This window comes from Saccostrea echinata, unplaced genomic scaffold, assembly GCF_033153115.1.
Source record: "Saccostrea echinata isolate AGI-Se365-2 ecotype Australia unplaced genomic scaffold, CSIRO_AGI_Sech_v1 ptg000054l, whole genome shotgun sequence".
NCBI lineage: Eukaryota > Metazoa > Mollusca > Bivalvia > Ostreida > Ostreidae > Saccostrea > Saccostrea echinata.
In genome coordinates this window covers 13,750,467-13,777,470 of record NW_026889803.1, presented here as the reverse complement: position 1 = coordinate 13,777,470, position 27,004 = coordinate 13,750,467, and the positions used below count along the sequence as shown (strand labels likewise).

The following is a 27,004-nucleotide window of genomic DNA, read 5'->3' as shown; positions in this document are numbered from 1 at the left end:
TGTTTCTATGGGTGGAGTCATATACAAAGTACTAAATATTTCAGTATATCATTTTTTATTTACCCCTGAGCATCTAGGAGGCAAACTTTATAAACTGTGATAATGAACAACCTCTCTACTAAGTTGTAAATTTCATTTAACATGAGTCAAAGTTCCAGTCCAAGGTAAGGATAAATTGCTCACCTGAGAAACTCATAATGCTGACTGACAAGGCCCATGAGCCTCTTCTGAAAATTTTGTTGACCTTAATACATGTTTTAAACTCAAAGGCAAAAAAGTTAGGTTATTCTTTATAATTCTTCATCTGATATATTTTCTCTCCTCTTAAGCCCATTCTACATGTCATTCATAAATCACCCAAACTTTCTTTTACATTATTTATTCTACCATACTTCTTGTGAAGATATATTTGTATATATAATTATGCATTAGATATATATTCAGGTGTACCCCTGTGAATTCATTGGGTTTTTAAAATTACATCATAAGTTTCATTGATACTGCACAATATGCACTGTATGAAACAATCACAATGTTCATTTTTAAAGAACAGCATTCATTATGTTAATATACTGTATATAAACTACATCATAAAAACAATATTCTAACTAAAATCTCTTGTAATAATATAATAAAGCAGTTAACATTGAATCCTCCTAACATTGCCCTCACCAAGTACAATGTATCATGCATTCAAATTTCTCACAATCTTCTCAAACAAGCTCATATCAAACACTTTCAGATTCCTTTTCTTGGGTTTTAGACACATATGCCTGCATAGTGTGTGCTGTTACAAAAGCTTGGTCCAGATCCATCTGACTATCGTCTGTAAAATCTTCTGACAACTGAGTACTTCTATCACTATGTACGAGATCTTCCGAGAGTGCGGGCTTTCTTTTTATTGGAGAAAACAATCCATTCTCTGTGTTGTTTAAGGATTCTGATGAAGAGAGTCTGTTTTTGTTTTGTTCGATGTCCTTTAATCTGAGAACTGGAGACATGAACTTTTTTAGAGGAGACTGGTTTTCTTTGTCAACATCGTGTACTCTCTTCTCTCTGCAAATCAGTCTGTGTGCCAGGGGACTGTGTCTCTATTAAGTAATAAATTGGGAGCCATAACATTAAGATCTAAATTACAACATCATTTTCCTCAATGCACATTATTTCAACACTGTACCGGTAGGTAAACATGAGAATGTGATCACCAAAGACTTACCATTAATCTGTCTATTTCCTGAGATTCCTGGTGCACGGACATCTCTGAGTTCTTCAGTCTATAACTGTTAAGGACTGATAATATTACAAATAAAGATACAAGGAACCTGTACTTAATATATTCACCATGTAAATCAGATTTTCGATTGTTTCTGTTTTCAGTAAATAAATGCATTTATGACCATGATTATATCCAGAGAACTTCTATCCAATGCGCTCCAATTACGCCACTGAAACTGTTAAACTATGCAATGTATTTCCGAAGTACATTGTATATAAACTTAGTTTTATAGTCAGATCTGACACAAAACAAGAAATAAATAATAAACTAAAATATCTGAATTAATTTAGTCACCACCATTACATTAAATGGTACTTCTGAGTCTTAAAACACTTTTTGTTATAATGCTTGATTAAAGAAGGTTCAAGAAAATTTTCATTTAGATCTGACATCTGCCAACAATAATTTTAATCGCATTCTGGAGCCCATTTTACAAAAGAACATACAACTAAGACCAAAATTTAATTCTGCTAATAACTTTCTAATTTACATTAAATAGAAAATGGTTTTAATATTTTTAAAAGGTATTTAGAAGGATACTTTTACTCTAGCAATTTTAAACAGAATAATTAATTTTGCAAAATTTTACAATCAACGGAAGTTTTTGGTCTTAGTCGTAAGTTCTTTTGTAAAACGGGCCCCTGATTAGGATATATGTGTACTACCAGTATGCTGAAATAGAAGTCAGGGTTTGACATACACTGCACTCGCCTCATGCATCATGTGTCCAACCCTGACTATTATTTCGGCATAGTACATCCAAATCATAACACTATTATATACGTAAAAATTTGCCTCTTGGTCAATGGAATGGACACAACATGTATTACTTCATTTTCTTCTCTTGAAAAGGAGTGTGGGTTCCAATTTGAAGAAATTAGATGGCTTTAAAACCCAAATGTGCTAAAACTTCTTGAGGTAGTTCGGTTGAAAAAGAACAACATCCACATTAAAAGAATTCACATCAGTCTTTGACTCAGATTAAAAATAGCATGCAAATAACATGCATATGGTGTTAAACTCTGAAATTTTGCATTTATGTTTGCTTGTTTGTGCTTTGCAACATAAATTGCAATTTTAACAACGCATATCTCATAATTTTTTTTTTAAATATAAAAAACACTCTCATTAACACAATGTTAAAACAAAGAAAGGATACAGATTGAGTTGTTCTTTGTAGTCCTCAATAACACAGGCCTGCTGAGCAATAACTTCACGACACTGCTCAGCCTTTGTGGAGGAAAGCTGTCAAAAAAGAAAACATCAGTCCTTATCAGATGAATTATTCCTCATCAACAGTGTAAAAAAAAAACAAGAAGTCTGTGAGCCAATGCTCACTAGTGATACCCCCACTTTGATGTGAATGTACACAAGTTCAGTTATGGACAGACACAAGGATGAACAAGATGTTGACATCAGATTCATACAAAATGAATCCCACCATATTGCAGGCATAAACAAAGAGTGTGCTAAAATTTCAAGCATCTGCGATTAGTAGTTGCTGAGAAAACTGCAACCAAAATTTGTTCTTTACGATACGGACAGACGCAAGGATGAACAGGAAGTTGACATCAGATTCGTAAAAAAATGAATCTCACCATATGGCTTGCCTAAACAAAGAATGTGCTAAAATTTCAAGCATCTGCATTCAGTAGTTGCTGAGAAAACTGTGACCAAAATTTGTTATGTATGGTACAGACAGATGCACGGATAAACAGGAAGTTGACATTGGATTCGTACAAAAATTAATGCCACCGGAGTGGGGGTATAACAAAGTACAGAAGTACGTAAATGTCAATATTTCACTCTGTCAGACATAAAAAGCATTTCTAAACATTCAATTATCTGTGAATACCAGGTGCATTCAATCAATAGTGTAACGAGATCAGCTGAAGCTTTAATGGAGATCTCTGAAGAATTTTAAATTACTGTAAAATCACTAGTTTTAGAGAGGTCAATATTTTGTGGCTCAATGAAAAAAATACTGATTTGAGAGATTTTATTTTATGAATGCTAGGCAAACATGATACTGTGCTTTGAAACTTGAAACATTTCATGAAGGACACAAATTCTTTCAATGAAAATTAAATCTGTGATTTCACAGTACCCCAGTACTTGATTTCATGTGTATCAAAGTTTCTTCCATTTTCCACCCATCTTAAAAGTTGCATTCTATGTTGAGAACAATTTGGGAATACTCTCAGATAGCTACATGGATATGGAGATATAAACTTGTTTTGTACAAACCTCTATGGCAAGATTCGACTTCTCTTCATGAAGCACTGCCAATTCTATATCTTTTGTCTCCAGTAATTTTTTCAAAGTAGCCTGCATATTAAACATTGAACATGACAATTTTGCAATATAAAGAAAACAATTTTTTGGAAATTGTATTGTTTTACATGCATGATTTTAATTGGAGCATTACCCTTCTATAACATACTGTACATGAAATTCTGCAAACACTTAAAAACATGAAATATTGTTATAATATTTCCTACAATTCCTATAATAAAGACCAAAGAAGCACATATGTATTTTGCCACTTTGTAATTTACATGTACATATTTGTCATGTTCTTGACAACATAAGAATTGTACCCTAACATAACATATTACCAGCACATAAGCATGAATTGATCTAGCACAGTACATTATTCACTTAATAATGGGTACTTTCTGTCATTTGAAATTTTTTAACTTCAATACCATAAAAAAATTGTAAAATTTTCATGAAATTTTAGTGATGTTTTTTGCAATTTTGAATGAATCTCAAATTCTGCAAAAAAATGGTCAACTTCAGATGTAATCTGGCTAAACGCCATATGCAGAAAATGGAAAAGCTTGATAATCTCTAAGAGGACAAAGCTGAGACTTGTTTTCATATCAAACATAATATGCTTCAATTAAAGGTTTTATTGTCCATGTTAAGAATTCAGAAAGATTTAAGATAGCAACTGTAAAATATGATCAGTTTAATTGAAGTGAACATGGGATGAAGCTGTTAGACAAGATTTCAAGTCGTATGTCATAACGAACATAATCTTTGAGATCTCTGATGTTATATTGTTTGGACTAGCCATGGTATTAAAATACTGGATCCATTACTACATCCAAGACAATAAACATGTAGTTAAGAAATCATCACTGTAAATGGACTAATCCCCATTTTGCCATGAGTTAGTCAAGTAAGCTAATCCCTGCTTCAAAAGTTAATTCTCAGTTATCTGTGATTCTCTAAATTTTACTTTTGTATCGGTATAATAAAACAGTTAACGAGTATATCATTGAAGGAGTCAGCAAGATTCCAATTCCCCTCAACCACAACTACTTTCCTCAGCTTTGCCTTGGGAAATAGTCCTGGCTCTGGGAACTGCAATCTGGCTAACTCCCTCAATGATATACTTTATCTGTATATTAATATCATAATTAATTATATAGGCATGCCTGATGGTGCAAGCTGCTTATAGCAGTCTCTATCAAATAGTGTTTTTGGTGCGAAGTCTTGATGACAAAAAGTTGAAATATATGTATATGTACACTGTGAACATACCATTTCTTTTTCAATTTTCTCATGTTCTGATGCAAAACTATGGAGGTTTTCTTGAGCTTGGTCCAGTTCTTCTTGCAGTGTTGAAATCTAGTATAGATGCAATTATAAAAGGAAGAAATGATGATCAATCCTAAAATGCAGATTTTGATACCATATGGCAGCTACTCCTACCCTCCCTTTTTAATTTTTTCTTCATTACTTATCTTGAAAATATTGCTATTTACAGTATTTGTAAAAACTATTTATAATTTTATACTTTGTTAAATTTACTCAGAGTTTATATTTTCTATAAAGCTGTAACAACCTTATCAGCCTTGCTTTCACTTTCATTCACTAGTAGATTATTCCTAGTTTCCAGCTCACAAATCCTGCCCTCTTTTTCATCCAGATAACCCTGAAGCTCCTCCCCCTTCTGCACCTGTGTGTCTAATGCATCCTTCATATTAGATAGCTCCATGTTCTTCTCTTCAATTTTCTTCATAAATGTTGATAATGCTTCCTGCAAGACCAAAAAAGAAATATATATCTGGAGAGAATAGAGTTGAACCTTGTTATCTCAAACACCGATATCTGGAATACCAGGGATTTGTTGAAGGAGTTGGAAGTCCAAACCACTTTTTCTTTTGGTATTTTAACCTGGATATCTCTAATCCTTGGATATCTCAAGTTTAATCTTGGTCCCGTCAAGTTCAAGAACAAGGTTTGACTTTACATATTTTTTCTTTTTGTTTTAAATGGAATTTCTCTTTTAATATTTACATGTATTACCCATACTTTGGAATCAATTTTGTTTGTGTGTGTGTGTGTGTGTGCTGGGGAGGGGGAGGGGAGAGAGGGGGCACAATGTTTGTGGATATTGTGGCTCACTCTTAGCCAAGAATTTACCTCCCCATAAACATTAACTATGTCAAGTTATCATTTCATCTAAATCATTTGAACATTGGAGTTATAAAATTACATCCCATGAACCTGGAAAATTTTGGTTGCCCACAAACATTGACATCCCCACAATTTAAATGATTTCACAGTACCAGTATTCTATTTAAATGTCAAAGCCATAAGGGAGGTTACAGTTTCCATGCTGGAAAGGTTTAATCCACTTTATGTGCAATAAATACAGAAGCCCTTTCATAGAGATCTTGTGAATGTTTAATATTACATTTGAAAATTTTGTTGAGAGGAGATATGTACAATGCCATAATGATATTCAAATACCATTAATGTTTATGCAAGCTTGTTTCTTTTATGCACAAGAAAATTAAAAAGCTACCTGGTTCTCTGCGTTTATCTTCTCTAAATGTTGAATTTCTGTTGTGAGAGTTCTCTGCTCTTCGTCCCTCTTCTCCATATTTTCTTTCAGTGAAATCAGTTCATGTCTAGCTGTTTCCAGCTCATGAAACAACTTATTCTTGTCTTTTAAATTGATGTCAGATTGATTAAGATTTTCCTTTAAAATAAAGTTCATAGTTCTTATATAGCTGTACATGGACATACAATACGATGAGAAAAAAAAAAGCAAAGAACATTTTATCTCTGTACTTGTAAGATATTGTACTGTAATTTCATTAATTTTTGTAGGGATCAAATTTCAAGGTTGTGACAAAAAATACAATTTTGTTGATCTGTAAATTCATGGACAACAATTGCATCCTTTTCCATCATTTGTACACTTTGCAGTTTGTTGATCATCTAATTTTGTGATTTGGATTAAAAATGAAAAATAAAATACTATAAATCCCTTTTAATTTGTGAGAACACTATTTTCACGTTATTACGTGAAACGGTTTGCACGCGAAAATTTCCTTCTTGCATATATTTTTTGTTAGTAGAAGTTACATAAAACAATACCCAAATTTGTCTGGCTTATAAATACCAAATACCTATCTTGCGAAAATAATGTGTCATGAAAATTTGGAGATCTACAGTAAAGAAAACACGGTACACTTGTGTGATAGGGTGATTTATTTCATATTCTGTATAGGGGATTAATTTCACGGGTTGTAATTTTCACGTTTTTCTCTCCTCTGACACGATCGCGGTTTGTTGAATTCGCGGAATCGGTACATAATAAAAGTGGCATCCCTTGTACATTAATCAGCGTTATGTACTACGATCAAAAGGGTAGGTTTATATAAAATAGCTAGATTTACTAATTAATTGACGATTAATTAAAACAAGTGCAATTATTAAAAGTCCTTGACTATAAACGTCGAATGACCTTCCTATATGCTATTACGATGAGTGCATGTACACCCAAAGATCTTCTTTCCAAAGGGATAATAAATCGCGGCGAAAATCCACTGGACGGTAATAAATGTGTTATAATGTATGTCGACGTAATAAAATCCTTCCACATTTTCAGCAAGTTCGATAGTTATTTGAATGATTTTTTAAAACCAAAATGTCAATAAAAACTAATACGCATGATAATGCAGGTAACAAATACACGGGGTAAAATTAGTTACGCACGGGTAATCAAAACTTTGGATTGACGAAACATGTAGCGTTGGTTATTAAAACAACTTATTAACAAATACAGGTTATTATCTGCTGATTTGAATTAAAGTAAAGCGTGATAATTAAAATAATTGAATGACAAGTACTACTCGTAATTACTGAAATTACCATGTACTGTACGTTTATATACCTATCGTAGTCTATTCCCAAATATCCAAATAAATCATGGAGGTTATTGAAAACTTATTCACTGTTTCTTGAATTCACGGATTTATTAACACCGTGAATATAGCGAATATTAACACCGCGAGTTATTTTCCCGCTATATAGTATTAATTATTATATTTCAGGATTAAATTAATTCAGTTAAATTGTCATATTTATTTCTTTACAGCATTTCATTTATTGAATAAATCCACATGGAATTATTTACATCAATCTGTGTTTATTAAGTTATTTATAGATGTATGACATCACAGTGGTCATTTAAACCCCTGTCCCTTTTCTATATATATCTTGTGTAGTGTCCAGGCCAACTTGGATTTCATTGGTTGGTTAGTTTCCCTCTCTTTTGGTTTTTACTTAGTTAATTACTTTTGTTGGAGATCTTGGTCTGAGCAGACATATTAGCTTTTTGATATTAAATGACTTAATTATGACAATGACCAAGACAGGACAGAATATCACTGAATAGAGTACAGCTGTGTTCAGCTTTATATATATTTGGATTTCTGGCTCTATATCACATATAGGTATGATGTATATATATTTTGAATATTGTCTATATAATTATATTATTCTGGAAGAGTTCAGTATAATTTGATCTCATTGTTTTATCTATATATTCCAGTGTTTATACTTTATACATATTATTGATTAAGAAAGATAACTCTTAATGTTTTATCTATGAGCACAATTAAAGGGAAATAACTCTTCATTTGACCGTGCTATCTGGCAAGTGATCTACATGTATGCTTTGTTATAAAATATTTATGATTGTTTATATATATTTCAGAGCTGTGATAAAACTGATACTACTGATTATACTGAGATTGAATATATTTATCCACAACGACAGCATGGTGTTTGTCATTATTTTCCTTTAAACGAACCCCATTTCACTTGTACCTAGGCTGGAACATTTTTGGAGAACATGTGTACCTGAATTTGGATCTGGAGCTCTTGCTTCTGTTTCTGTAGATCAGATATGGCCTCCTCTAAGTCCTGGACCTGACATTCTCTGTAGTCTAAAGTTTCCTGTACTGTAATCAGCCTTTCCTACATGTATACAGTATCAACTTTTATTTTGTTATTAGCATATCCACTGTTTTAATGTTGTTTTTTTGTTACTTTAACAAATGCAACAGATGAAATGATTTGGGTATCAAAGTGTCTGAAATAAAATTATTATTACATTTATCTTTCTGATACACATATTGTTCATCCTTTTCACTGCAGTGCAAACTGTCAAATCCAACACCTGTGAAATCTGTTTCCTTGTGAATTTGGACCTTTTTGTTCATGTTTTGATACATGTACTGTATATATCAATTCCTTACTTACCTTCAAATTTTGATTTTCTTCCTCTATTTCTTCATTTATTCTTTGGAGTTTTTCTACTTCTATACCAAGAGCACCAATCTGTTTATAAAAAAGAGCAAGTGTTAAGTCTATGAAGAACTGTTATAAATGTTCCCCAAATGTCTCCAATACAGTGCAGTGTATCCTATTTTTGTGTCAGAGAGAGAATTTTGAACTCGAAATGGCCAATTAAACTTCCAGAGGCTTGAAACTGGCCATTAAAACTTCATGATGCTTGTATCTTTTTAAGGTGTTTTTTTTTAATGAAATCTCACACTGATGTGCTTGAAAGTTTTTTTTTTTGTACAAGTATGACCCCTCCTACACAGACAAACAAACAGACTGACAATACTACACAAAGTGATCCCCATATGTCTGCCATGCTATGGAAGTGATATAAAAATGATTGACTAGTACACCTGTACCTTATCTTCAAATTCTCCGGCCTGGCTTTGAACAGCACTTTCCTGAGACCTGCATCTCATTTTGTAATCTTCCAATTCTTTCTCAGTTTGTCGCAGAATAACTTTTAGATCTCTATTTTCACTTTCAAAGGCTACAGAAAAAAACCAAATAGATTGTTTATACAGTATCATTCCTTTCAAGTATTTCCAGAGGAATAAAAAATATTCTGTAAGCATAACTTATCATCACCATAAAAGTGACAATACTATTTAGTGAACTCATATTTCACATACATCATGTACATATACAAGTATCTGGTGTTACTTTGACATTTTAAAATTTTGGCTTATGTCTTGTGTACAGTGTAAATGTACCTAAAGCAAGCTTACTTAGGCATTTAATTTTTTCCTCTTCCAAATCTTGACTAAAGGTTTTAGAGAGTTTACTCATCTTCTCTGTAGTCTCACTTAATGAAGCCCTCTCTCTTTCAAGAATCTACAAATATGGCAACATATCAAAAGAATAATATAATATTAGAAGACTTGTTTTCTATTATCCATGTACCAAATCTCTGAAAATTAATCATTAGATTTCTGCAATCATATTAAAATTTTGGGGCAAAAGTCACAATTTATCCTACAGACTTCTGCACTGAGTGTAATAGCTACATGTACATGCTCTTCTAGATATAAAGCAGTATGTTACAGTTCACTTTGATACCTCTGTAAGCTTGGCATTCTGGTGATCCACTTTAGAGATATGTTGTCGTAGCTGTATAGTTTCTGTTTCCATGTCCATTATACGTTGATTCAAAGAGCTGTTCTGATCCTGAAGAAACAAGTGAATATCTTTCACATATGTTTGTCTTACTAGTCACTCACAAAAACATAGGTAATCAAAGATTACAAAGCTCACCTCAACGAATGTTATCTACATGTAAGGCAAATTTCACATCATGTTTTTTTCTAGTTAGGGTACATCCCAAGATCAATGTCCATGCAAGTTTGATTTAATTATAGACCTGCTCAAAAAACTTTTGACCTGTTTAGTAATCAAGAAAATTTTGGTCAGTTCCAACATCCAAAGCAAGTCTGGAAGTTTTCATCCTTAGATGCACCATCTATGCAAGTTTAATCATAACAGGCCATAATATTATATAGCTACTCCAAAAAAATTACCCTGGTCACTCATCTGGAAAATGTACATCAGATTCAGAATCCAAGGCAAGTCTGGAAGTGTCCATCCCTAGATACATCATCCATGCTAATTTGGTTAAAATATGGCTAAAATTCACTCATCTAGGTCAGATCCAGCATTCGAAGCAGGTTGGTTAGTGTACATCCTTAGATGCATCATCCATGAAAGTTTGGTCCAGGTAGGGCTTATAGTTACTTGGGAATGAGACTACTCCTAAATCTAAACCTGGTCTCACATGTGGAAAATCTAGGTCAGATCCAGCATCTGAAGCAAGTGTGGTAGTGTCCATCCCTGGATGCATCATCCATGCAAGTTTGGTCCGGGTAGGGTTTATAGTAACTTGGGAATGGACCTGCTCCTAAAACTTTAACCTGGTCACTCATCTGGAAAATCTAGGTCAGATCCAGCATCCGAAGCAAGTTTGGTAGTGTCCATCCCTAGATGCATCATCCATGCAAGTTTGGTCAAGGTAGGGCTTATAGTTACTTGGGAATGGACCTGCTCCTAAAACTTTAACCTGGTCACTCATCCGGAAAATCTAGGTCAGATCCAGCATCCGACGCAAGTGTGGTAGTGTCCATCCCTAGATGCATCATCCATGCAAGTTTGGTCAAGGTAGGGCTTATAGTTACTTGGGAATGGACCTGCTCCTAAAACTTTAACCTGGTCACTCATCCGGAAAATCTAGGTCAGATCCAGCATCCGAAGCAAGTTTAGTAGTGTCCATCCCTAGATGCATCATCCATGCAAGTTTGGTCAAGGTAGGGCTTATAGTTACTTGGGAATGGACCTGCTCCTAAAACTTTAACCTGGTCACTAATCCGGGAAATCTAGGTCAGATCCAGCATCCGAAGCAAGTGTGGTAGTGTCCATCCCTAGATGCATCATCCATGCAAGTTTGGTCAAGGTAGGGCTTATAGTTACTTGGGAATGGACCTGCTCCTAAAACTTTAACCTGGTCACTCATCTAGAAAATCTAGGTCAGATCCAGCATCCGAAGCAAGTTTAGTAGTGTCCATCCCTAGATGCATCATCCATGCAAGTTTGGTCAAGGTAGGGCTTATAGTTACTTGGGAATGGACCTGCTCCTAAAACTTTAACCTGGTCACTCATCCGGAAAATCTAGGTCAGATCCAGCATCCGAAGCAAGTGTGGTAGTGTCCATCCCTAGATGCATCATCCATGCAAGTTTGATCCAGGTAGGGCTTATAGTTACTTAGGAATGGACCTGCTCCTAAAACTTTAACCTGGTCACTCATCTGGAAAATCTAGGTCAGATCCAGCATCCGAAGCAAGTTTGGTAGTGTCCATCCCTAGATGCATCATCCATGCAAGTTTGGTCCAGGTTGGGCTTATAGTTACTTGGGAATGGGACTTGCTCCTAAAACTTTAACCTGGGACGCCGACGCTAACGCCGACACCGATGCCGGGGGTATAGCATAAGCTCATCTCGACTTCGTCGAGGTGAGCTAAAAATTACGTAAGTAATATAGTGTAACTACAATATAATCTGGTAAGAAAACCTGCAATGAAAGAACTTCATTCTTCAATGTATCCTAAACACATAGGATAATTTCAAAGTCTCTCTCTCTCTCTCTCTGGTCATTTACCAGTTTATTTCTTTGTGATTCGAGTATGTCATGAAAGTACTTGAATCTACAATACATGAGGATGCTTGCATACTAGTACATGTATTCATCTGATACTTAAAAACCTCTTTGTTCTTAAGAGAAGATCTAATTTTTCAAACAAAATTCTACTTGTATGTATAGTAAATCATAGACCAATTTATTGTCCCATTCTCATTATATAATGTACTTGCATGTCAGTTTGATCATTTGTAGCTGGGATGTCCTTGAGAAGATTTATATAAACCTTTGGACCCATTTCTGCTCCCCTTGAATTTTCACAATAGAGGGAAGCTTCCACATATTGAAAAAATGGGTCTTTCTAGCCAAGTGATTTTAGGAAAGAGATTTTTTTATAGCCAAGTAGTTCTAGAGAAGAATTTTTAAAAAATCTCAAACCTATCTTTTTTGTTATTATTAATTTTTCTTTAGGAATGAAATTGATGCTTTGAGGCAAATTTGATGGAAAATGGCATGTTGATTCATCATCAGAAGTGAATCATGTTAATAAGTTTAAAGATGGCACATAATTTTACTTGAGTGATTCAGATGACCTCAATAAATCAAATGTACTGGATAAAGTCATTACAATAAGCTGTAATTTCAGACACACCTGTAGTTGTTTGTATTGTATATTCTATTAAGCTGTAATTTCAGACACACCTGTAGTTGTTTGTATTGTATATTCTATTAAGCTGTAATTTCAGACACACCTGTAGCTGTTTGATCTCCTCAATCAGCCCCTCCTGGTACTCCTCTGTCATGGCCTCAGGTTCTGATTGCTCAAATATCCCCTCGTTCTCCTCAAAGGGGATCGTGTCATTCAGGGTGGGAGTGCTGTTGTTGGAGCATGGGGCACATATCTCTCTACTCCTCAGTCTTTTCACCACTTTCTTAGGTGTTGTTATTGTCTAACAAATAAAAGATTCCTGATTAGCAGGCCCTAGCTTTGGGATTCCATTTTAAGTAGATGTATACTGATACGTATACATGTGCACCTGCAGTGTACTGTATGTCATGCTAAAAGAAAAGTGATTTTTTTCAAACACTTGGACAATAGATTTAAAACATGTAATGTTTATTACCATGAAGATTTGTTGGTTATAAATCAAATGTAGAGATTTATGTAAATTGACTAAGAGCGTCATTTAATACTTGTTTAAATGCAACAGTTAATGCCTACAAGATGCACTGAACATACACTTTTTTTACTGAACACTGAAGCTGCATAAAACATAGATGTGTATGAAAGAACAAGTACCTTTGAATATTTAATACAATTAAGATTTACAGTACCTTTACAACTTGTAAATGTCTCTCCTTTATGACGTCTTGCTCTACTTGAGTTCGGATCTGATAGGACTCGAGGACAAACTTGAGATCGGCGTGAGCCTTCCTCACTGAGGCCAGCTCAGATTGTAGCTCTATTTCTTTCTTCTCCCATAAATCCTTGTCCTGTTTCATCTTTTCTTTCAACTATGTTAGAAATAATAGCAGTTTCTACATATTCATTTAAAATGAACATAGACTACTGATCTGAATGATAAACGATGAGCAAAAGTTCAAAAAGAAACTTGGTAATCCAATACAATAGTCAAATGAGATAAACATGTTTCATTAGCAATCTCAAGGTCAAATGTCCATACCAAAGGCAGTATTCCAAACATTTCATCCTGTTACATATGTGAAGTTAGAAAATGATACCCTGAACAGGTCATATTCAAAGATGAACAATTAATTTACCAATTATGAGATCAAAGGTCAAGGCCAAAATAAACCCAAATAGACATCTTATTCTGATTACATCTACCAAACCATGAAGTCGGAATAGACAAACATCATAGATCATCATCAACAGAAATGAACAGGTTTACATGTATTTACCAACAAAGACAACAAACACATAATCCATTCATTTGCTCTTTGTGTGCCCCAATTTAGATAATCAATCAAATACCTCTTCATTATCCTCTGTTAGTTTTTCCACCTGTGATTTGTATTTTTCTACGGTTGCCTTAGAGATGTTATCTGTAACTGCTGGAGTGAGCTTAGGAGTTTGAGTTCCGAAATTTTCCTCAACTGAAAGAATACATGTACTAATCATGTAGCAAATATAAATAATTAATCTCTCAAAAGAAATCTGTTTAACATGTATGAATACTGAATAAAATTCAAACCTTGCTTCTATATTTCTCACATAACCATAGAATTCCCATTTTAATGATATTTTTGTCCCCAACTTTCATTGAAAATGGAGGATATTAATTTGGGTCTAGTCATTGTCTGTGTTACACTTTCATTTCTGGATGATATCTCAAAAAGCCTTTGAGCATTTTAAATGAAATTTTATACCCTATGGCCCCAAGAAGACCCTATTAATTTTGAGGTAAAAAGCTCAAAGCTCAAGGTCAGAAATTCATATAATGCAAGAAATGTAAATGCTTCCAGATAAATTGGTATCATAGCTCCAAGTGACCCACAAACGACACCTATTGATTTTGAGGTCAAAAGGTCAAGGTCAGAAATTCAAACATTGTGAAAAATGATTAACAGATAACTTTAGTTCTCTTTTGAGCCTTTTCAATGAAATTTAAATATTATATCATAGCTCTTTTTGACTTAAAGACAACCTCCAAAGGTTTTGAGGTCAAAAGATCAATGGTAAGGATCAGAAATTCAACTATCAAATAAAGTGCCCCGCCACAGCATGATACACCCATCAAATATTGTTCAATTGTCATAAACAGTTTAGAGTGCAAGAAAATCATGTCAACCTTGATACAAGGATTTCAAGGATTTTTCCATTCCTTTTAATATTTGTTTATACATCTCCTGTGGTGTAGGCATTAATTATAACAAATATTACATTATAGATCCTCAACTGGTTGTGTTAGAGCTTGACAAATGTCCATCTGCACCCCCCCCCCTCCCCCCCAGCTTTCAAATTTGTGAGACATGATGCTCTGAATTAGTTGATATTTTCAAAATATTTAATAAAAATATCATATTAACAATATAAATTTAGTCTTAACAACTTAATCTATATCAAATTAATATTAAAAATAAAAGGCTGGCCATCAAATGACATATGCTATAAACTGACCAGCAGTTCTTCTGTCTAATTCCCAAAGGATACAGATATCAGCTGCTTGATCAGAGATCATCTAACAGAAATGATTGAGACAGCTAGCCTCCCTACACTGAACTCATTAATTAATCTTTAACTGCATGGATGCATGTCCACTCATTTATCCCAATGGATGAATGGATCTATACATACTATCTGCTTTGTAGTGCAATAAAAATGCATATTTATGTCATTCTGAAATTAAATTTGAAAACAAAGATTTTTTTTAAAAATTTGTTACAAAGATTTATAAAAAGAAACAAAAAACTTGTGTAATCTTGATGCAACATTTTTAATAAGGTTCCTGCAATTTACTCTTAGATTTGTAGGGACTATCTACCATAATTAAAAACATTTTTTTTAAAGACTTGATTTTTTTTAGATTTAATGTCAGACTGGTTTTAAGCTGCAATACCGAGTATAATTGCATGGTTTTAATTATATTATATAATAATTATATTATTTAAATTATAATTTGCTATACAATATCAAATAAGTTTTAATTACTTTTCACCAAATTCATTTTAAAAGTTCGGCTAGCCAACTATTTAATACAACACAGCTAATTCTTTTTGCCCAGTTCCCAAGAGATATAGATAACACCTGCTTGATCAGAGATGCTCTACCAGTTAGCTCCTCACACTAAACTCATTAATTTCTCTCTAATTTGACATGCAATTTTCTGTTATCAAATTCTTCTTGACCAGTGCTTGATAATTACACCCATGGGAGAGGTGGAATTTTTCCTTGTAACATTACATTTGTTATAGATTGCTGTATTTTATGAAAAAAAATAAGTATTTTCTTGATTTAACATTTTTTTAATAAGGATACTGCAACACTCTTGCATTTTTTGGGATTGTGTAATCTAATAGTAAAAAACATTTTTAAAAAAAAATTTCACTTAAATTAAAGGTCACAGTGACCTTGAAATAGGTTGCGACACACCTTCTACCTAAGATGCATAAATTGACCAAGTTTGATGATTCTAAGTCTTATAGTTTTCTAGTTATGAGCCGGACAGGATTTTTCCATGTTTGACCATAGCATCTTAATTAAAGGTCAGAGCGACCTACTTTCAATGTGCGACACACCTTCTACTCAAGAAGTATTAGCTGACAAAATTTGATAATCCTAGGCCTAATAGTATTAAAGTTATGAGCCGGACACGACAAAAGCTAACAGACGGACGGACGGACAGACGGACGGACGGACAGACGGACATGAACGCCATAACATAATACGTCCCGTCTAAAGACGGGCGTATAAAAATAGATTCCAGATGATAACTTCAGTTTTTTTTTGTCTTCTTTTTTTAAATCAAATTTTATATCATTACTCAGAATGAATTTAAGAGGATCCCTAAAGAATTCAGTGCAAGTTTAAATAATGGGATTATACAGTATTTGCTGAGCTGCATTTTCTTGAAGGTAATAAGGACTTTAATTGACAGATCATAAAGGATATATGTATGGTGTATCTACTGCAGAAATTCATAGACTGCATTTCTAAGAATTGATTCAATATAAAAATATGGAAAAAAAAAAACATTTGAGAACATACAGGTACATTCAACATCTTATGAGATAGACTCCTATTTTTTTTTTGCCAATTATTTTTGAATTCTAAAATATTCATCAATGAAAATGCTCTCACTAAGACTGACATACATGAGCAGTCCCAGATTCCCCCTCCCTTTTTTCCCTTATTTACATGTATTTTTGTCTCACCCCTCTGTTCCTCCACCAGTTTTCTATACAGCTGCTCCAACTCCTCCATTTTCTTATTGTCCAGTTGCTGCGAGTCAGCTCTCTGAGACCTGGCGAGTTTCAGTTCATTCTTTAAGTGCTGTATGTCTGCTGCATATTTGGAGATCTTTGGATTGTGTTCTATTTGATATTTTAAAGTCTCTACCTCTGCTCTCAAGTCTTCCTGTTTTATTAAAAGAATACAGTTTTTTAGCTGAACTTGTTAGCTGCCTATTTAACTTTGAAAGTTTTGAGATACAAGGATTTGAAATAAAAGCATAGAATTGCAACTGATTTTACATGTATAGTATAATACCAATACAAAAATGTACATGTATATTTTTAAGAGTAACATCTACATTTTCAGACTTAAATTTGAATCAACATTACATTTACAGTAATCAATGTCATAACCGTATGTACAGTACATACATATACACTATATACGAGTTTTTGTCAAAATGAATGGTTAAAGATATGCTTACTGTATACCAAAATATTAGTTATGAAAATCCAAGTCGGAATAGTTTGGTTTTTATTGTTTGAACTTAATATTTTTGTAAAAATCTCAGTCATTAAAGGTCGCCGATAGTGCGCACGGACCAGGGTTAAAATGCCATGAACTTTTAAATAAAGTGATCTTATTGAAATGATTATTTTCTTTTAAAACGAGTTAAAGTTGAATAAAAATTTAATATATCACAAATAAAGCGGTTATCGCCATTTTCTGATACCTTTAGTATCACATACTAAATAGACAATGAAAATATTAAGTGAAAACCGCAAGAAGTATGTTTCAAAAATTGACAGAAAAAGCGACGTCGGCCATCCGAACGGGACAGCGTCCAATCATACAATTATGGTTAATATGGTTGAAAAATCGTCAAAAACAAAACATTTATTCAAACAACTTAAATTTATTGGAGAATATTTAGTCTAGTGATTTGTAATTGGTGTATATGATTTTTCAACGGTGTGTAAAATTTCGGAGACACTACAAGAAGTGAAAAAACCACTGTTATTTGATGAAAATCGGATATATTCCTATTCATGACGTTGTTATAAATATAGCGCCATCGGGCTGGGCTGTGCATCCTGTGTTTACGAAGTGATAACGCTCGTAAATTATTGTGTATTGTTTTGAATTTTAAAATTTAAATTAATTATAATCTATACATAAATATTATTGCACACATTTGGCAATGTGGCATAATAAAGAAAAATAACGTGCGTCTATGAACATGCGATAAAAATTCAAAATTCATATTTCTGACGTTATCAAGAAATAAGCGTTACGTCAGACTGGCCCGTGCGACTTGCATATACAAAGTATTTACACCTATAATGTTCAGTAAATAGTGTGCATTGTTTTAATTTTTTGTACATATACTCAATCATGGTCTGTAGTAAGATATTATCGTACATGTTTGCCATTGCGGACTTTATAAAGAAATTTAAGCATTTGTCCACGAACTTTTTGGACAACCCTCGTACGTGTACATCTATGTTTAATAACATTAGCATATGACTGAAACCTCTAATACAACAAGTGTTTGAAATTGACAAATCAACTCAACCTTGACCTTACATGAACTTTGACCTTGATCTTCAACTTAATCTCTAGTTCAAAAGATATGGTCAGACAGGCACATAGACCAAACAATATATGTTTAAAAGATAATTGTTATCCCACAGGATTTGTCTAGCAAATTACAGAGAACCACATCATACAATGGTCTGTTGCAGGGCAGGTTGGACGTCATGTTTTTCTTTCACTATCTTCTCCAGTCGTGAAATGTTGTTGTCCCTGAATTTCACAATCATTTTACTGCTCTGTAGACATTTGTCCTTTTTATTACATAGATCCTGTAGCTGTTCTATTCTCTCTTGTAAAATCTGAAATCACCCACATTAACACACTCTTAGTACACTGTGCAATTACTGGTATTAAACAATGAGAATAATTTGTGAGAGAACACCATTTAAACATATTTTACGTTAAATTTAACATAATTAACATAATTTCCCTTGTTGTAAGAAAATGATTAAATATATAAATATATGTATTAGGGCAAGTTGAAGATGATGCCATAATACACAAAGTATTCATTCAAAACAGATATAAAGGAGAAATTTTATGGAATGGGTTGCTTGAATACCATTTTCTTAGTACACTTCAAGTACAACACCTAAGAATAAATGGCCTTTGAACTTACATTTAAATAAGAAACAATGCTATTATTATTATTATTATTTTTGCTACAAGAGGAGTTACTGACCTGATTTTGTTGATCAGCCTTTTCCCTAAACAGCATACAGCTGACAAATCTCTCTCTCCATTCAGAATCTGTTACAGAACTAGGTGCTGCTGATGGTGCTGCTATAAATTTAATGCATGAAATTTAGATCAACTGGAAATACATATTATACTTTAGCTTTAAGGCATTGCATTTATTCTATGCACAGTGTCCTAAAATACTGCTAACATGTAAATATATTATGCCTCTTTATCGGTATTTTTTTTTTGGCAGATCTGTATGAGCATCACTGTTAAATAAATGTTAAAAAATGTGTAACTGTATCATGTACATGTATATATAAATACATGTACATGCAAGAACAAAATGGGCATTTTTTTCACCAACACCAGTTTAGCTAAGTGCTTGTGTCCATTGAGAAAGTAAAACAAAAAAGTCACTGTACAAATGAAAAACTTCCTAGTAGATAAATCTTTTCAGAGGGTACTACCTGTAGGTATCACTTGAGCTGAAAGATTTCCGTTCATGAAAGCAGAGAGTTGTTCCTTGAGACGCTTGATTTCTTGTTGTAAAGAAATGACATTTCCCTGAGTGTCCTCATTCACAACAGCCTACAAAAAAAAATAATTAACCAACTATATTTTCTTCACTGTAGCACAACATTACTACTCGTACAACGTGTAAGGAACTTGCTTATCACATGGACAGTTTGAGACTCTTTGAGTTTTACCTTGTTTTTAATCATTTTTGCTCTCCTTGCAAAATGTAGAGTTGAAAGTGTTTCCCCAAAGGATCTACAACACATATCATATTATTTAAGATTTTTTCAGAAATGTGTACATGTCTATGGTATGTACAGCTTTACATGCATATTATTGACAAAGCTACAAGAAAATACATGTACAGTGGATTCCATTTTATCGGATAGCGGTTTAACTGATATTTCTGCTACTTCAATATAATATGAGAGCACAAAACCATTTCTTATATATTTATATATAATTTCTACTGATATTCTGATAAGAAAATATTGGATTTTCGTTTTATCTGATACAAAAATTTGGACAATCATAGTGTTTTCTGATAATAAACGCCTTGTTAACACCTATGTGAAGCCTTTGTTTACACAGTCTGACACCTCTCACCTTGAGTACGACAATGACAGGATTAGGTACGGCTGGACGCACACAGGCACCTTACCTGTGTTAACAGTGGCCTTAGTAGTTTACAGTTGTGATGATCAGCTTGGGTTTTAATTACTTGTCAGTAATGCACTTGTTAATTATGACAATTGAAAGCAATTTTTTTGGCGTGAAATTTTAATTATTGAACTGATTAGCTTGCGTATGATAATTTGCTTGGACATTGAAATGCATTATAATTAGCCAATTTAATTGTTTAACTTTGTCATTTGACTTAATATTTGTTCACTTTTAAGTGCAAATTTTATGGTTAAAATCACAAACGGCCCGTATAAATATACCTCTCAAAATTCATACCATCTTTCTCCATATGGCTCTTAAAATCTCTCTTTAGCAAACAAGTACGAGACTGGTAAAGTCATGGACCAGACAATTGTCACAAACAGAAAATACGTAACCATATTAAAGAAACAAATAAAAATGAAACAATTTAATATTTTTATTATTCATTTACCATCTATCTGGAGAAAAATACTTTACGGAATAAAGTCAAGTATTTAGTCTACTTCCGTTTCCATAATGGAGACCATCGAAGAAGGGATGTAAACAAGTGCTGAATAAAGATGGCAATAACTATCAAAGAATAATTTTTATATGTCTGTTTATTTGAAAAATGCTATCATATTAAAGTTATAAGTAAGTGAAACAATTTATTTTAGGAAAGTCACTAAGTTAAGTTATCAAAAGAAAACAAAAGTGCAAGCTTGAAATTTGCTACGATGTATTATCAATACCTGTAGCTTTAGATACCAATGTTTGGACTCGGTATAGAGCAATCGGCTATTCTAATATTTGGCTATTCTGATAAAATTAGGCTGACAACTTGACTATTGGATAAAACGGGAACCACTGTATTACACATATACAACTGTATATGTACATGTACTTGGAAAATTGGGGGCAATTTATGGCATCTTCTCTTGTATTCCTAGGAAATTTACTGTAATTCAATTCATATTTATAATGTGTAAAAAATGAATTATAAACTTTTATAACTTCTTTTACATAAAATAATCTTCCTGTTTCGTCAAACTCACTTGGAACCTGGATGGATACAAGCGATGATATGTGTTTTAGCATTGCCTCCAAGAGAATCCTGTGGGAAAAAAAAAACATCATCATGAGCTGGTAAAATTGTAATGCTCTCCCAATGTTAAAAAGTTCTTACTCATCACTTCTGAAAAATTGGAGATTGGTCATAATATACATGTACTTTGATTCCTACATGCAATAGGAATAAACACTTCAAATATAATTCTGAAAAGTAAAAAGTCAAAAATGACCTTTTCTATCTGACTTTTAGATTTTGGTTTAAATACAATATAGTTCCAGCTTTATTAACTTTTAACACAAATCATCGTTACCCTGAGTAGGAAGGTTAGCCTGGAATCTCTGTAGGGAATGTGTCGAGATTTACCGTGAGCGATGTCGACCAGAGACATGATGACATTCCCCAGTATAGACAGACTCCTGTTGATACTTCCGGCCTCCTGACAGCCGCAAAGATAAAGTCATTTCAAATTTTAAACATAGGTAATCAGAGATTACAGAGCTCACCTCAACGAATGTTGTCTTTAAGTAAGGCAAAGTCCCAAACTAATAATCTAGTAGAGTGCATCCCTAGATGTAACATTTATGCAATTTTGGTACGATAGGGCCTGCAGTTACTTGGGAATGGACTTACCTAAAAACTTTAAACTAGTCACTCATCCAGAAAAATGTAATTCATATCCAGCATCTGAAGCAAGTTTAAGAGTGTTCATCCCCTGATGCATCATCCATGCAAGTTTGGTTCAGATAGCCCTTATAGTTTACTTTAATCTGGTCACTTATCTGGAAAATGAAGGTCAGATACAGCATCCGAGTTCAATATATCCATAAAGGACTATATACGGTAATGACCAATATTTGCCCCCAAAATCAAACTTTGATGGAGAAATATATAATTATGTTTTAGAACATTGGGATATCTGCAGACTTCAAAGCACTGAATATGTTCATAAACCACGATGCCATGTTTGATATGACATCAGGAAAATGACGTAAATTCAAAATTTCCATGATTTCTACAGAAAAAGGTATATATTACATCGATATTTTGAGTAAAAGTCACCGAGCGCAGGTCTGCTCCGGCTCAATATTTTGATATAATGTGTAGAATGATAATATCAATGAAAAATGTAAATACTGTTCTGGAGCAAGCCTGCGCTCTATAAATTTTACAGTAAAAATAGGACAAATTTTGTCCATTTTTCCCTCTTTCTGAAAAATAATACAAAATCCAAATAGTTTGTGACATCATAGAAACAAAGATTGCCAATAACCTACTTTGAAACTATAATATTTTTTGTTGATTTAGATTTCTCGTACAATATATACAATTCAGCACATTTCAAGAAATTTTCAAAATATGACTTTTGTGGGGGCAAAGATATGCATATACCGCATACAGTTCTTTATACTAGGAATTGTTTAATAAGAATTTCATTGGGGATGCCGAAAAAATTTCGCTATATTTAATGTAAATTCGCTTTAACCATGCTCATACTAAACAAGTTTTACTGTAATACTCATATACCATATAATGTATTTATCTTTTTATTTTGGAAACTTTGCCAACTCCATATTGTATGTATATTGTATATTTTTATGAAAAAACTGGGATTTCATTGAAAAAGAATAGTAAACTTTAATTTAAAATAAAATTTAATGTTTATCAGTACTTATTTCCCTACACACACAGACAGAAATTAAGAATAAGAAATTGTAAATTTGTTCTACGATTCAGTTCTACTCATAACAGAGTTAACTAAAGCATGTTAATAAGAGTACAAACCTTTAATCTCTGTCCTACTGCATTAGTATCCTTCTGCCTCTCACTCCCAGCCAAATCAACTAAATTCAACTGAGACTCCTTCAAATTTTTTACTCCTTTTCCTTGAGGTTGCTGAAAAAAAGAACAACAAACTTAAAAAAAAAAACTACATGTATATTAACTTCTGTACAGTACAGAATAATTTTACTAAGAAATAAATGTAACCTGCAAAAGCAATAGAAGAGAGATGACCCCTACCAACCAAAGATCATCAAATGAGTTCACTACAAACTCCCTGAAGTGAATGCACAAATAGGCATACAGTAAAACTCGTTTAGTACGAACACGGATATAGCGAATTCACGGATATAGTGAATTTTTCTTGGATCCCCAGCTATATAAATTTAACGAATTTCTTATACAGATATAACGAATTACAGATATAGCAAAGTAATTTCACAGGTCCCAGTGACTTCGTTATAACCGAGTTTTACTGTATCCACAAAGAAATGATTTAAACTTTTCCATTTACTAACATGCATTTGAATAAAATAGTAATAAAATCTGAAAAGCACAATTAATTATTTGTATGGATATATACATGTACATCCAAAATATATGTTTATAGCTACTGTAAATTTTTAATAGTACACACCTTTGATTCAATTTGAATGGTGAACACAGCATGGCTCCTGGAACTCTCTCTATTCATTGAAGTAGATGCTACTCGCCTATTGATCCAACCAGATGTTAAAACCTGTCAATCAGATAGATGTACATGTAGGTTTTTAATGTTTTACTGTAGATCTTATACTATTAATGTCAACAACTTAAATCAAAGTAAAACCATTTTAAAACAAACAATGTACAAGTACCCTTCAAGATGATAAATTCATGTAATGCCTTTGGGGAATACATGTACTTGTATACATTCATTTGTAACTGCTGCATCTTGAAATTCGTGCAAGTACATGAAATTTGGAAAAGTAAACAATTTTTTAAAAACTCTAACCTCGTAGGCTTCAAGTGCCGTAGTTACTGAGATCTCAGTAAGTCTATCCACAAATACACCTTTCTTCATATTCTCCCGCAGGTGAAGGGTCATTGTGGAGGGTTCCATAAGGTCATATATCTGCTCATTGTAGATCTCCAGGAATGAGCATTTCAAAAGGAATTCTGATCCCTACATAAAACAACATTCAAAAATCAAATTTTTATACCTGTACTATAAAAGCAATTGCCATATGAATAATCATTGAAACACAAACTACTTAGCCAGAGTTAATTACAATTCTCCACTGTTAAATATCAAACTTTATTACATGTAATGGTGTTAAATACCAACAATGAACTTTTTAATATACTCACATTTTCCTGTTTTTCACTAATCAAATTGAACAAATATTCAAAACTTCTTGGAGTGACTCCCCTTAGGTCATGCTGGAAATTGTCTACATCATCTGATGGACCTACATAGAGAGTGCTAGCACATAACGAAAATTGCTACACATGTAATTAATGAACCAAGTACTTTATCCAATGGCTTCAAATTGCAAATCATTTGTTAAAATACTGATTCTTTTAAATTTTGAGTAATAAAAATACACTTTGATAATGTTGAAAAACATTGAAGTTTTATTATAGAAAACATTACTGGGGTTTTGCTTTATCATGAATGACATGCATGTATTCTTAACTTTATACAATGTAAACTCATATATTGTCTAAATGATTTTTCTTCCTTACCTATCATGCTGTATGTTTTCCCACTCCCTGTTTGGCCACTGTAATCAAAATATTGTACATGTATTTAAATGGTTCAAAAATCATATTAATTGCAGAAAAACAAAAATAAAAGCAAATTATATATGGCCTATATAGAAACCATTGTACTCACTAGGCAAATATGGTTCCATTATACCCTGTTACGCAGCTCTCAATTATTTTCTTACCCATGATGGTGAAAACCGACTCCTAAAATGTGAATAAGAAAAAAAATTAATTCATACAGAAATTTAATCACAGTGTCTAAGTATTCCTTTACAAATTTATGTAAGTTATTTATAAGTAATTATGTACACGAACAAAGTGTGTGAAAGAGATCTTATCTGTTCCAACTACCTTCTTTTGAAGTTTGGAAACAGATAACAACACTATAAACAATCCAGATGTGTACAGTATACAAAAAATTTGATTTCAAAGAGGAAGATGTAAACAATTTCCTGTCCTGGGTTTTTGAAGCAGGCAATCATGAGAACATAATTCAAATGTATATTTATTATTCATGAGTACCTGTGTATCTTGATAATCTGCAACATGATCAAATGTATATGTTTTTGGATCTGGTTTGCTTTGAACAATAACTGCCGTCTTGCTGTCATTGACAGACACACAAGGCTGACAACCACGGTCATTGTCGTAGGAATCAGGGGGGCGAATTCTCACAAACACTTTAATGGCATCCCCCTCACTAAAAAAAAAAAATTTAAGAGTTGGTAAAGAATAACTTGGTTATTGTTAGTAAAATCATCTTTAGACACTTACCACTTTTTATTTTACTAATATCGCATACATTTTTTACAATATTATATGGGAATGAAAACATAAAGACAAATAATATAAATTTAGTTTAGAAAAATCTAACTGTGGCCAGGGACAGGCCCTCACCACAGTTAGAATGCCTCTCATATACCCGCAATGTAGCAGAAAATTGCAGAATAGCTCCGAAATGATTTTGGAAAAAAAAAGTAGAGTTGCATTGGAAATAACTGTCAAATTAATCATAACAAACCTTTTTGAAAATTGTGGATACCTTTCATACCAAAATTAATCCATATAATCAAAGATTTCAACACATTTTTACTCGTTTCAAATTTACACACCATGTTGACATTTCGGAACTCTTTGGACTGTTCGCAGTGTATTGCAATGAGGTAAAGTTATTGCTCATGTTTTCTTTGCTACACTGCCAATACACAGAATGCATTCTATCTTTATACCGGGTCTGTAGAACATTCATCATTTCAATGATTGAACATATTAAATATAAGTCATACTACATCACTAGCTATTACCTTGCTTCTGTTGAACTTTTGTCTAAAATTAAAAAAAAAATATTAACTACATTTATATGCTGTAATATAACACTCTATTTAGATATATCATACAGTGGATTATTTTAGCAGGGTGCTACTTTTTATTTTATCATCTTAATTACCAGAAGACGGTAATGAACGAAGATGAATGTTTGCTGTTAGTGCCTGTTACTCGAAATAGGTATATTTCTACACAATCAAATTTTTGCTAAATTTGTGTATGTTTTGAGTACAGTTGTACTTACAACCCAGATGTTAGAGAATAACGAAAGTTTGAAAGATTTTTCAAATAACAGCGGAATAAGTTTTCAGACACACTGGTCTTTGACATGAACACAATTCACTCCCAAAGTGGTGTCAACAATATCTTAGTCTAATGCCTGTGAAATATTTTCTTACGCTAACGATATAGATATTTACCTGCTGTCATATTAACTATTATATGATTTAAAGGATTTTTTTGAATATTGAAAATGGCGGGGTTTTCATTTCTTAAACAACTCGTTCGTAGAATTGTCGCCGTAATATATTAAAATTAGCAAAGATGCATTTTTTCATTTTGAAGAAAACTTTCCAAATTGATGCAGTTAACTCTGTTTTAAATGTTCAAAAACACCGACTAAATTATGTATAAATGCCTACTGACAATATATATTCTTTCAT

General features: G+C 32.9%; 1 protein-coding gene across 1 annotated transcript; it reads right to left on the bottom strand.

Moving 5' to 3' along the window:
- Window positions 1–363: 363 nt before the first annotated feature.
- LOC133171734 (kinesin-like protein KIF15) lies at window positions 364–26,786 on the bottom strand. The gene is made up of 31 exons (XM_061306528.1): window positions 26,762–26,786; window positions 26,321–26,342; window positions 25,539–25,716; window positions 25,144–25,220; window positions 24,993–25,030; window positions 24,615–24,715; window positions 24,259–24,429; window positions 23,902–24,003; window positions 23,268–23,378; window positions 21,796–21,921; window positions 21,469–21,527; window positions 19,960–20,023; window positions 19,720–19,840; window positions 19,251–19,351; window positions 18,703–18,867; window positions 16,954–17,155; window positions 14,054–14,175; window positions 13,393–13,572; window positions 12,810–13,007; window positions 9,992–10,099; window positions 9,661–9,766; window positions 9,292–9,422; window positions 8,849–8,926; window positions 8,447–8,563; window positions 6,099–6,275; window positions 5,133–5,327; window positions 4,829–4,915; window positions 3,524–3,604; window positions 2,436–2,521; window positions 1,217–1,274; window positions 364–1,091 (listed from the first exon to the last, which is right to left on the bottom strand). The coding sequence occupies exons 1-31, from the start codon at window positions 26,769–26,771 to the stop codon at window positions 729–731; spliced, it is 3,735 nt and encodes a 1,244-aa protein (XP_061162512.1). The 5' UTR covers window positions 26,772–26,786; the 3' UTR covers window positions 364–728.
- Between the last annotated feature and the right edge of the window lie 218 nt (window positions 26,787–27,004).